The sequence below is a fragment of the Ranitomeya imitator genome, chromosome 6 (genome assembly GCF_032444005.1).
Source record: "Ranitomeya imitator isolate aRanImi1 chromosome 6, aRanImi1.pri, whole genome shotgun sequence".
NCBI classification, from domain to species: Eukaryota; Metazoa; Chordata; class Amphibia; order Anura; family Dendrobatidae; genus Ranitomeya; species Ranitomeya imitator.
In genome coordinates, this window is record NC_091287.1 from 77,136,967 (window position 1) to 77,149,060 (window position 12,094).

General features: G+C 43.4%; 1 protein-coding gene across 2 annotated transcripts in view; it reads left to right on the plus strand.

Annotated features, from left to right (window-relative positions):
- The window catches only part of LOC138641956 (mitogen-activated protein kinase kinase kinase 3-like), a 211,503-nt gene that overhangs the window by 103,931 nt on the left and 95,478 nt on the right, over positions 1-12,094 (plus strand). For both annotated transcript variants that reach the window (XM_069729796.1, XM_069729797.1), the window contains exon 3: positions 10,627-10,724. In XM_069729796.1, the coding sequence (XP_069585897.1) occupies positions 10,627-10,724 (98 nt within the window). The remainder of the gene's footprint in view (positions 1-10,626; positions 10,725-12,094) is intronic.

Sequence of the window (12,094 nt, forward strand, 5' to 3'; positions counted from 1 at the left end):
ACTCTGCCCAGTGTTATACTATGGAGCAATGCAGATCTGCTATTATTTTCTCATGCCGATTCAACATGAGAAAACAATCACAGCATGCTGTGAGTGGTCCTATATTCATATCACGCGCACTCATACAAGTCTATGGGTGTGTGTGAAACATCGGACTGCACTCGAATTTCATCTGATGTACAATCACAGAGACTATGGAGAAGATGGAGAAATTAAGTTCTCCATCTTCTCCACACCTTTGCTGTAATTCTCCCATAGGAGAGAATCGGATGACACTAAGGTGACACTCGGCTCAAACTCTTGACCGTGTTTGAGCCGAGTGTCATTTGCATGATCCCTTAGGATCTCTGCACTTACCCTGGTATCAATAAAGTGTATTATATCGTGTAATCAGCTCCATTCTCTCACATGAGAGACTATATGCCAGTGTGAGCGAACCCGTAATCTTTATCGCACAACGTTCTTGCATTAAGCAGATTGTGTGGGTTACTAAAGGACCCCATGGAGGGTGACCTCTCAACTCTCCCCTGAGAGATGATGTTAGGAGACAAATGGATTTTGCATCTTACATTTACAACCCAACTGTTTCCCCAAGAGATAACCCACCTCTAGAAATGTCTGCCAGTAACCAGCCAGACATTCATGTGAATGAAGGAGAAATAGAGAACTGTGTAAAAGTTTTAGGCAGGAGTGTAAAAATGTTGCAAAGTAAGAAGTTGTCAAAAATAGAAGTGTTATTAGTTTATTTTTATCACTTCACAAAATGCAAAGGGGATGAACAAAAGTGAAATCTAAACCAAATTAATGTTTGGTCTGATCACTCAACCTTCGAAGCATCAACACTTACTTGTACAAAGTCATGGATTTTGTAGGATTATAGCCAGGTAATGAGTAACCAATTATACCAAACAGGTGATAATGATCATCATTTTGTAGGTTGAAACACAGTCATTAACTGAAAGAGAAACAATTGTGTAGGAGGCTTTATACTGGGTGAGGAATAGCCATTCTCTGCTACAAAGGTGAGGTTGTGCAAGACGATTTCATGTGACAGGTCATACACCATGGCAAGGTAGATCAATTGAATCAGCAAAGTCTATCTGAGGCAAAGATTTCAAGCAGGTTTGGATTTCAAGATGTACTGTTCAAACTCTTTTGCAGAAGAACCAAGAAAACGCTGAGGACCATACCGTAGCTACAGTCGTCGGCCAAGGAATGTTCGTATTGCAGATGAAAAGCACATTATACTTCCCTTCAAAATCTGAAGATGTCCATTAGTGCCCAGGTCAGAACTATTGCAACGACTATTGGGACCCAGCGAAACCCATCTACTGATCAGAAAAGTCTGTCAGAAGTGGTGTTCATGGAAGAATTTGCCACTGAAAATTTATACCTTCGACACGGAAACAAGGCCAAGCGACAAACTATGCATGAAAACATAGTAACTGAGATGAAGAAAAATAGCAGCAGGTCCACTGGACTAAAGAGGCAATGTTTGAAATATTTGGCTGTAACATAAGGCAGTTTGTTTACCAAAGGGCTGGAGAGGACTACAATACTGAGTGTCTGCAGGCAATAGTGAAGCATGGTGGAGGGTCCCTGCAAGTTTGAGGCTGCATTTATTTGGGGATTTGGTCAAGATTAATGGTGTCCTCAATCCTGAGAAATACAGACAGATAGTATCTATTATGCAATTCCATCATGGAGACATCTGATTGATTCCAAATGTATTCTGCATCAGAGCCACGTGGTACTGCAGACATTAAGAACTGGCTTCAGTGTAAAGAAGAACAAAGAGTCCTGGAAGTGATGATATGGCCCCACAGAGCCCGGATCTCAACATCGTAAAGACTGTCTGGGATACATAAAGAGACAGAAGGATTTGTACAAGCAACATCCACAGAAAATCTGTGATTAGTTTTTCAAGATGTTTAAAACAAGATCCCTGACGAACCCCTTCAAAAACCTGAGAATTGATGCTTTTGAAGACAAAGGGTGGTGACATCAAATATTGGTTTGATTTAGATTTCTCTTTTGTTCATTCACTTTGCATTTGGTTAATTGATCAGAATAAACTATTAACACTTTTATTTCTTTAAACATTTTTACTTTAAAGCATTTTTTCTCCACACTTGCCTAAAACTTTTGTACAGTCCTATAAATGCTCGACGGACCACTTTCTAAGGTTTGTGAGCACTTTAAAAGGAGTCTGTCAGCACAAAATGACTGATCAAGCCAAACACAAGTGCTTGGCGGTGCACTCTTAGGGTATGTGCACACGTCAGGTTTTTTCCCTGACAAAATCCGGAGAATTCTGGCAGAAAATCGCGTTTTTTTCCGCGCGGATTTTTCGCGTTTTTTGCGCGTTTTTTGCGCGTTTTTTTTGCGGAATTTTTGCGTTTTTTCTTTTTTTTCCTGAAAGTCATTTTGGCTTAGAAATCCGCAAAAAATCCGCAAAAAGAATGAGCATGTCCATTTTTTTTGCGGAATGCGTTTTTTTTGCGGAAAAAAACGCATCCATCTGAACAAAAAATCCGGAATGCATTCTAAATGATAGGATGCATATTTTTAGCGTTTTTGATGCGGAATTATAGCGTTTTTATAGCGAAATTCCGCAAAAAAAACGCTAAAAATCCGGATGTGTGCACATACCCTCAGCATTGGCAAAAAGCTAAGGCAGCTTCCCACTTACTCATTTTCCATCTTTCTCCACCCACCTCTGGCTCCTGTAAAGCCAGAGCTGTCAATCAAATAATGGGAGGGTGGAGATAGAGGTAAAACAATTACCGTATATACTCGAGTATAAGCCGAGATTTTCAGCCCAAATTTTTGGGCTGAAAGTGCCCCTCTCGGCTTATACTCGAGTCAAAGTGGGTGGCAGGGTCGGCGGGTGAGGGGGAGAGGGCGCTGAGGTATACTTACCTGCTTCCAGCGATCCTGACGCTCCCCCTGCCGTCCCACGGTCTTCTGTGCTGCAGCTCTTCCCCTCTTCAGCGGTCACGTGGGACCGCTCATTAGAGAAATGAATAAGCGGCTCCACCTCCCATAGGGGTGGAGCCACATATTCATTGCTCTAATCAGCGGTGCCGGTGACCGCTGATAGAGGAAGAAGCTGCGGCACCGAAGACAGCTGTACGGGGGAAGGAGCCGGACGCCGGGACCAGGTGAGTATGTCATATTTACCTGTCCCTGTTCCACACGTCGCTCCATCTTCCCGGCGTCGCTCCGCTCTGACTGTTCAGGTCAGAGGGCGCGATGACGCATATAGTGTGCGCGGCGCCCTCTGCCTGATCAGTCAGTGCGCAGAGACGCCGGGACCGGACGCTGGGAGCTGCAAGCAAGAGAGGTGAGTATGGCTTTTTTTTATTTTATTGCAGCGGCACAGATTTATGTGGAGCATCTATGGGGCAATACTGAACGGCGCAGAGCACTATATGGCACAGCTATGGGGCAGTATGAACGGTGCAGAGCACTATATGGCACAGCTATGGGGCAGTATGAACGGTGCAGAGCACTATATGGCACAGCTATGGGGCAGTATGAACGGTGCAGAGCACTATATGGCACAGCTATGGGGCAGTATGAACGGTGCAGAGCACTATATGGCACAGCTATGGGGCAGTATGAATGGTGCAGAGCACTATATGGCACAGCTATGGGGCAGTATGAACGGTGCAGAGCACTATATGGCACAGCTATGGGGAAATAATGAACGGTGCAGAGCACTATATGGCACAGCTATGGGGAAATAATGAACAGTGCAGAGCACTATATGGCACAGCTATGGGGAAATAATGAACGGTGCAGAGCACTATATGGCACAGCTATGGGGAAATAATGATCTATTTTTATTTTTGAAATTCACCGGTAGCTGCTGCATTTCCACCCTAGGCTTATACTCGAGTCAATAAGTTTTCCCAGTTTTTTGTGGCAAAATTAGGGGGGTCGGCTTATACTCGGGTCGGCTTATACTCGAGTATACACGGTAGTTGGAAAGCTGGACTGATTTGTTTTTACCATGCCAAGGTTGTACCAAACGCATGGGCTTGACATGAACAGTCATTTTGTGATGGCAAACTCATCTTTAAGAGACAGAGCTAAGATTTTATTGAAATTTTGTGGGCAATGAAACTTTTGGAGACCAGTGGATCATATAAAAACATTACTACGTGGAAATAAATTTTGAACTAGCTCGGCACCACGTCTAGAACAATTCATATGTCTTTTTAGGTATAACAAAAACCCACTTTGGATCATCTGCACTTCTCCATGTGGCTACAGATTTAGTTACTATAAAGAGGGTCTGGTTTATTAAAATCCCTGCTAATATAATTTGTATTTAGACTGTGGCTTTGTTTCCCCAGTTATTCCTTAACAGTAAGGCCGTGAGTTTGACAGTTGATTATACAGTTAAAATGCCGCCTGTCTGTTCCTGGAAGTGTTCAGCCTTGTTTTCCTCTGCTATACCAGAAATCACGTAGCAAGTTCATTAATACGACAGTCATAAATTCATAGAGCTTACGTAACCCTGAGATACAAGTACATGTTATTTGTTAAGGGCCAGAACACAGACACATCTCCGTACAATGTCTCTCGCCATTTTTAGTCATTTAAAACAGTTGAGAACTATCAGATGTTCTTAATTAGTTGATGCAGGGGCGGACGATGACCGCAGTGGGCCCCTGTGTAAAAAGTGTGGGGGGACCCTCCCTTCGATGCCAGAAAAACAACACGAATAATAGTGTTCATGTATATGATAAAAAACAAAATCTACACACAGAGCACGTAGCAAATACACAGAGCATAATAGCACATACAGAGAGCACAATAGCAAATACAGAGAGCACAATAGCACATACACAGAGCACATAGCACATGCCCTCTACTAATTCACTGGACACATGCTCCTCTCACACAGAAAACATACGATACGCTGCGCATATTCCTCTCACAGAGCACACACGCTGCACATACTCCTCTCACACAGACACACGTTATACATACTCATCTCACACAGACACACGTTATACATACTCATCTCACACAGACACACGTTATACATACTCATCTCACACAGACACACGTTATACATACTCATCTCACACAGACACACGTTATACATACTCATCTCACACAGACACACGTTATACATACTCATCTCACACAGACACACGTTATACATACTCATCTCACACAGACACACGTTATACATACTCATCTCACACAGACACACGTTATACATACTCATCTCACACAGACACACGTTATACATACTCATCTCACACAGACACACGTTATACATACTCATCTCACACAGACACACGTTATACATACTCATCTCACACAGACACACGTTATACATACTCCTCTCACACAGACACACGTTATACATACTCATCTCACACAGACACACGTTATACATACTCCTCTCACACAGACACACGTTATACATACTCATCTCACACAGACACACGTTATACATACTCCTCTCACACAGACACACGTTATACATACTCATCTCACACAGACACACGTTATACATACTCCTCTCACACAGACACACGTTATACATACTCCTCTCACACAGACACACGTTATACATACTCCTCTCACACAGACACACGTTATACATACTCATCTCACACAGACACACGTTATACATACTCATCTCACACAGACACACGTTATACATACTCCTCTCACACAGACACACGCTGCACATACTCCTCACACAGGACAAACGTTAGACGTGCTCCTCTCAACGCTGCGCATACTCCTCTCACACAGAGAACACACACTGCACATACTCCTCTCACACAGACACACATTATACATACTTATCTCACACAGACACACGCTGCACATACTCAGAGGACAAACGTTAGACATGCTCCTCTCACACAGAGAACACACGCTGCACATACTCCTCTCACACAGACACACATTATACATACTCATCTCACACAGAGCACACACGCTGCACATACTCCTCTCTCACAGAGCAGACACGCTGCACAAACTCCTCTCACACAGACACACGTTATACATACTCATCTCACACAGACACACACTGCACATATTCCTCTGACACAGAGGACAAACGTTAGACGTGCTCCTCTCACACAGAGAACAAACGCTGAACATACGCCTCTCACACAGAGGACACACGCTGTACATGCTTCTCTCACAGAGGACACACGCTGCACATACTCCTCTCACACAGAGAACACACGCTGCACATACTCCTCTCACACAGAGGAAACATGCTGCACATACTCCTCTCACACAGAGGACACACGCTGCACATAATCCTCTCACACTGAGGACACACGCTGCACATACTCCTCTCACACAGAGGAAACATGCTGCACATATTCCTCTCACACAGAGAATACACGCTGCACGTACTTCTCTCACACAGAGAATACACGCTGCACATACTCCTCTCACACAGAGAATACATGCTGCACATACTCCTCTCACACAGAGGACATACGCTGCACATACTCCTCTCACACAGAGGACACACGCTGCATATACGCCTCTCACACAGAGGAAACATGCTACACATACTCCTCTCACACAGAGGACACACGCTGCACATACTCCTCTCACACAGAGGACATATGCTGCACATACTCCTCTCACACAGAGGACACATGCTGCATATACTCCTCTCACACAGAGGAAACATGCTGCACATACTCCTCTCACACAGGACACACGCTGCACATACTCCTCTCACACAGAGGACATACGCTGCACATACTCCTCTCACACAGAGGACATACGCTGCACATACTCCTCTCACACAGAGGACACACGCTGCACATACTCCTCTCACACAGAGGACACACGCTGCATATACAGGTCCTTCTCAAAAAATTAGCATATAGTGTTAAATTTCATTATTTACCATAATGTAATGATTACAATTAAACTTTCATATATTATAGATTCATTATCCACCAACTGAAATTTGTCAGGTCTTTTATTGTTTTAATACTGATGATTTTGGCATACAACTCCTGATAACCCAAAAAACCTGTCTCAATAAATTAGCATATGTCACCCATCCAATCAAATAAAATTGTTTTTTAATAACAAACAAAAAAAACATCAAATAATAATGTTCAGTTATGCACTCAATACTTGGTCGGGAATCCTTTGGCAGAAATGACTGCTTCAATGCGGCGTGGCATGGAGGCAATCAGCCTGTGACACTGCTGAGATGTTATGGAGGCCCAGGATGCTTCAATAGCGGCCTTAAGCTCAACCAGAGTGTTGGGTCTTGTGTCTCTCAACTTTCTCTTCACAATATCCCACAGATTCTCTATGGGGTTCAGGTCAGGAGAGTTGGCAGGCCAATTGAGCACAGTAATACCATGGTCAGTAAACCATTTACCAGTGGTTTTGGCACTGTGAGCAGGTGCCAGGTCGTGCTGAAAAATGAAATCTTCATCTCCATAAAGCATTGACCCTGCCCTTGATGAAACACAGTGGACCAACACCAGCAGCTGACATGGCACCCCACACCATCACTGACTGTGGGTACTTGACACTGGACTTCAGGCATTTTGGCATTTCCTTCTCCCCAGTCTCCCTCCAGACTCTGGCACCTTGATTTCCGAATGACATGCAAAATTTGCTTTCATCAGAAAAAAGTACTTGGGACCACTTAGCAACAGTCCAGTGCTGCTTCTCTGTAGCCCAGGTCAGGCGCTTCTGCCGCTGTTTATGGTTCAAAAGTGGCTTTACCTGGGGAATGCGGCACCTGTAGCCCATTTCCTGCACACGCCTGTGCACGGTGGCTCTGGATGTTTCCACACCAGACTCAGTCCACTGCTTCCTCAGGTTCCCCAAGGTCTGGAATCGGTCCTTCTCCACAATCTTCCTCAGGGTCCGGTCTCCTCTTCTCGTTGTACAGCGTTTTCTGCCACATTGTTTCCTTCCAACAGACTTACCATTGAGGTGCCTTGATACAGCACTCTGGGAACAGCCTATTTGTTGAGAAATTTCTTTCTGGGTCTTACCCTCTTGCTTGAGGGTGTCAATGATGGCCTTCTTGACATCTGTCAGGTCGCTAGTCTTACCCATGATGGGGGTTTTGAGTAATGAACCCGGCAGGGAGTTTATATAAGCTTCAGGTATCTTTTGCATGTGTTTAGAGTTAATTAGTTGATTCAGAAGATTAGGGTAATAGGTCGTTTAGAGAACCTTTTCTTGATATGCTAATTTATTGAGACAGGTTTTTTGGGTTATCAGGAGTTGTATGCCAAAATCATCAGCATTAAAACAATAAAAGACCTGACAAATTTCAGTTGGTGGATAATGAATCTATAATATATGAAAGTTTAATTGTAATCATTACATTATGGTAAATAATGAAATTTAACACTATATGCTAATTTTTTGAGAAGGACCTGTACTCCTCTCACACAGAGGACATACGCTGCACATACTCCTCTCACAGAGGACACACACTGCACATAGAGTCATAGAATGTTAGAGTTGGAAGGGATCTCAAGGGTCATTGTGTCCAACCCTCTGCTCAATGCAGGATTCACTAAACCATCTCAGAGTGATGTCTGTCCAGCCTCTGTTTGAAGACTTCCATTGAAGGAGAACTCACCACCTCTCGTGGCAGCCTGTTCCATACCATATGCCACGAGAGGATTTTGCCTTTTCATTTGTGAGTTTTTGGACATTAAAAGACATTTTGGTTTGAACTTTACGGGGTCACTGCCTCATTACTGCACAGTGTGAACACCGCCGCACTACACTGTTTATAGATAGTGTGGATTATTTTATTCCTTCGATGTCACCATGAGGATCAGTTAATATTACAATTGCTTTCTTAAAGGGAATCTGTAAGCTAATTTTTCGCATATAAGCTGCAGACACCGCCATTAGGGGCTTATCTACAGCATGCTGTAATGCTTTAGATAAGCCCCCGATGTAACCTGAAAGATAAGAAAAACAAGTTACCGTAGATTATACTCACCCAGGGGCGGTCCAGTGCGGTCTGGGTCCGATGGGCGTCACAGGTCCGGCGCCTCCCATCTTCATATGATGTCGTCATCCTCCTTGCTTCGTGACGCGGCTCCTGAACAGGTGTACTGATTTGCCCTGTTGAGGGCAGAGTAAAGTACTGCAGTGCGCAGGCACCGGGAAAGCTCAGAGAGGCCCAGCGACTGCGCAATAGCAGGGTGCTCAAAACAATTCATTAGCTGCATATTTTTTCCTGGCCGTATATTTCCCATCCCATATTGCTTTAGTTTAAAGCTCTCTCGATGAGTGTAGCAAGGGGTCTACCAAATATGTGTTTTCCTGTTTTCACAAGATGCAACCCTTCTCTAGCAAGTAGTCCATCATACAGGTAATTAACTCCATGGTAAAAAAAAAAAAAAAAAGCAAAACGTTGCTCACGTCACCATCAATATAGCCAGTTGTTCCCCTGTAGAATCTTGTTCATTCTCCTTGGTCCAAGTCCATCCACTGGGAGGATGGATAAGAAGATGACCTGTGCTCCTAGTTCCTTCACTTTATAGCCTAGGTCTTTAAAGTCTCTGCATATAGTTTCCAAGTCCTTTTTTGCTGTGTCATTTGTTCCTACATGTAGTAGGCATGGGTAGTCATCAGTAGCACTGAAAAGCCTTTATACCCTATCAGACACATCTTTGATTTGGGCACCTGGAAGACAGCATACTTCTCATGAGGCAGTGTCCGGTCCGCAGATAGCAGCTTCTGCTCCTCTCAGTATGGAATCCCCCATGACCACCAGCATTCTGTAATGCTGTAGATAAGCCCCGATGTATTCTGAAAGATGAGAAAAAGAGGTTAGATTATACTCACCCAGGGGCGGTCCCGCTGCGGTCCGGTCCGATGGGCGTCGCGGTCCGGTCCGGGGCCTCCCATCTTCTTACAATGACGTCCTCTTCTTATCTTCATGCTGCGGGTCCGGCGCAGGCGTACTTCTTTTGCTCTGTTGAGGGCAGAGCAAAGTACTGCAGTGCGCAGGCGCCAGGAAAAGTCAGAGAGGCCCAGCACCTGCGCACTGCAGTACTTTGCTCTGCCCTCAACAGGGCAGACAAAGTACGCCTGCACCGGAGCCACAGCGTGAAGACAAGAAGAGGACGTCATCCTATGAACATGGGAGGCCACAGACCGGACCGCGACGCCCATCGGATCGGACTGCCCCCCCTCCCAGATGAGTATAATCTAACCTCTTTTTCTCATCTTTCAGGATACATCGGGGGCTTATCTACAGCATTACAGAATGCTGTAGATAAGCCCCTGATTCCGGTGGGGTTAGCTCACCTTCGATTTTGGGGGTGACAGGTTCCCTTTAAATGCTGTCTAGTAGAGATGGTTGGATAAGGGTGCACATCCCAGGTTACAGGCATACCTTTCACTGCACAACATTAAAAATATATACAGACAAGGCCAGCATTCCTATATTAATGAATGCACATGTGCATGTATACTGTGGCCAATGTACAAGTATGTGTATATATGCGTTAGCACACTGCAATTAATGAATTTTGAGCTTTCTATAGCTTTCTGTATGTTTCCCTTGTATGGAGAGAAGTATGTGGAGCTAATGTTATTTCGGATGTTTTTCAGATGAAGAGGAAGCCCTCAATCTTATAATGAAGGACCTAGCTGCTCTGGGGAGATGTGGAGGATTACTGGACAGTAATCGCAACAAAAATAGCAAGCAGGTAATTCTTTATTGCTATTTATTTTAATGCCAATTGTAAATTAAGGGCAGTTGTTAAAGGCTATGTGCACACAATGGATTTTTCCGCGCAGAAACGCTACAGATCCGCACTGTGATGTACAGTACAATGTATATCAATTTGATAAAAAAATAGCTGTGCAGATGGTGCGGAAAAATCAGTGCAAATTGCTGTGGATTTCACAGAAGTGCATGTCACTTCTTTTGTGCGGATCTGCAGCGTTTCTGCACCCCTCCATGTTAAAAATCTGCAGTGGCAAAATCCGCACAAAATCTGCATCAATTACGCATAAAAACCGCACGAAATCCGCATAAAAACCGCTGCAAATCCGCAGCTGCGGATTCTGCCAGGAGATGCGGATTTTGTGCCAAAAATTCTGCACCTCTTTTCCTATGTGTGCACATAGCCTAAATGTTGACATTTCACGGTCGCATGACATATAACCTTATCTTGTGCATTGGTAGTAAAGGACACTTTGAAACATTCTCTGGGAATTAATGGCTTATCTTATGTCACAAATGAAAAAAAGCGGCTCCATTCACAGAGCAGCAAAGTCCCACTATTCCTGACTTAGCCGTGCTCTATACATGTGTCATGGATGAAAAACATGAGCAGCCTAGGCTCATATTATATTATAGAGGTATTTTGCACTAGCACTTTACATTTCTACCCTATTTATTTATTATTTTTTAGCTATTATTTGGGGAGATTTTTTAATCCTTTGTTACACCTGACATACTTTGACAATATCAATACATGTTTTTTTGGGACAATCTTGAGGCCATCTCTTGCTATATGTCTATAATCATGCATATGACAAATTTTTGCACTGGCAATACTCACTGAATACATACATGACTAATAGTCTAGAGTGTTCCTAAAATAAAAAATTTGGATTTCAACCTTCTTTACTCTTATTCTGATGATTTACAATAGATGTTTAATTGGTTTTGATACCACTGTGCCGTAGCATCTGAGAGGAACTTGTTACTACTTTGCATGAAATTTTCTTGTAAATATGTTTGAATACATTTGTGATTTTATTATTGGAGTTGCATTGCACTTCTATTGGTCTCCCTGGGATTCTGCACGTCTCCCATCAGAGCCCATGTCTTTTGATTTCTCAATAATTTAGCGCATCCATAAGATTATCATTTACAGTATATGTATCAGTATATTGGAACTTCGGTTCATTTAGTTCTTGGTATGAGGAAGTTCTTATAAAATGTACTTCAGCGTTCACATTGGTATTGAAATATTCTCTAAATTCAAGTGTACAATCCTTATTACGGTAACTCCTTTCTAGCACCTTTTATCACCCAACTTTTATAAACTGAATATTTTCAATAACC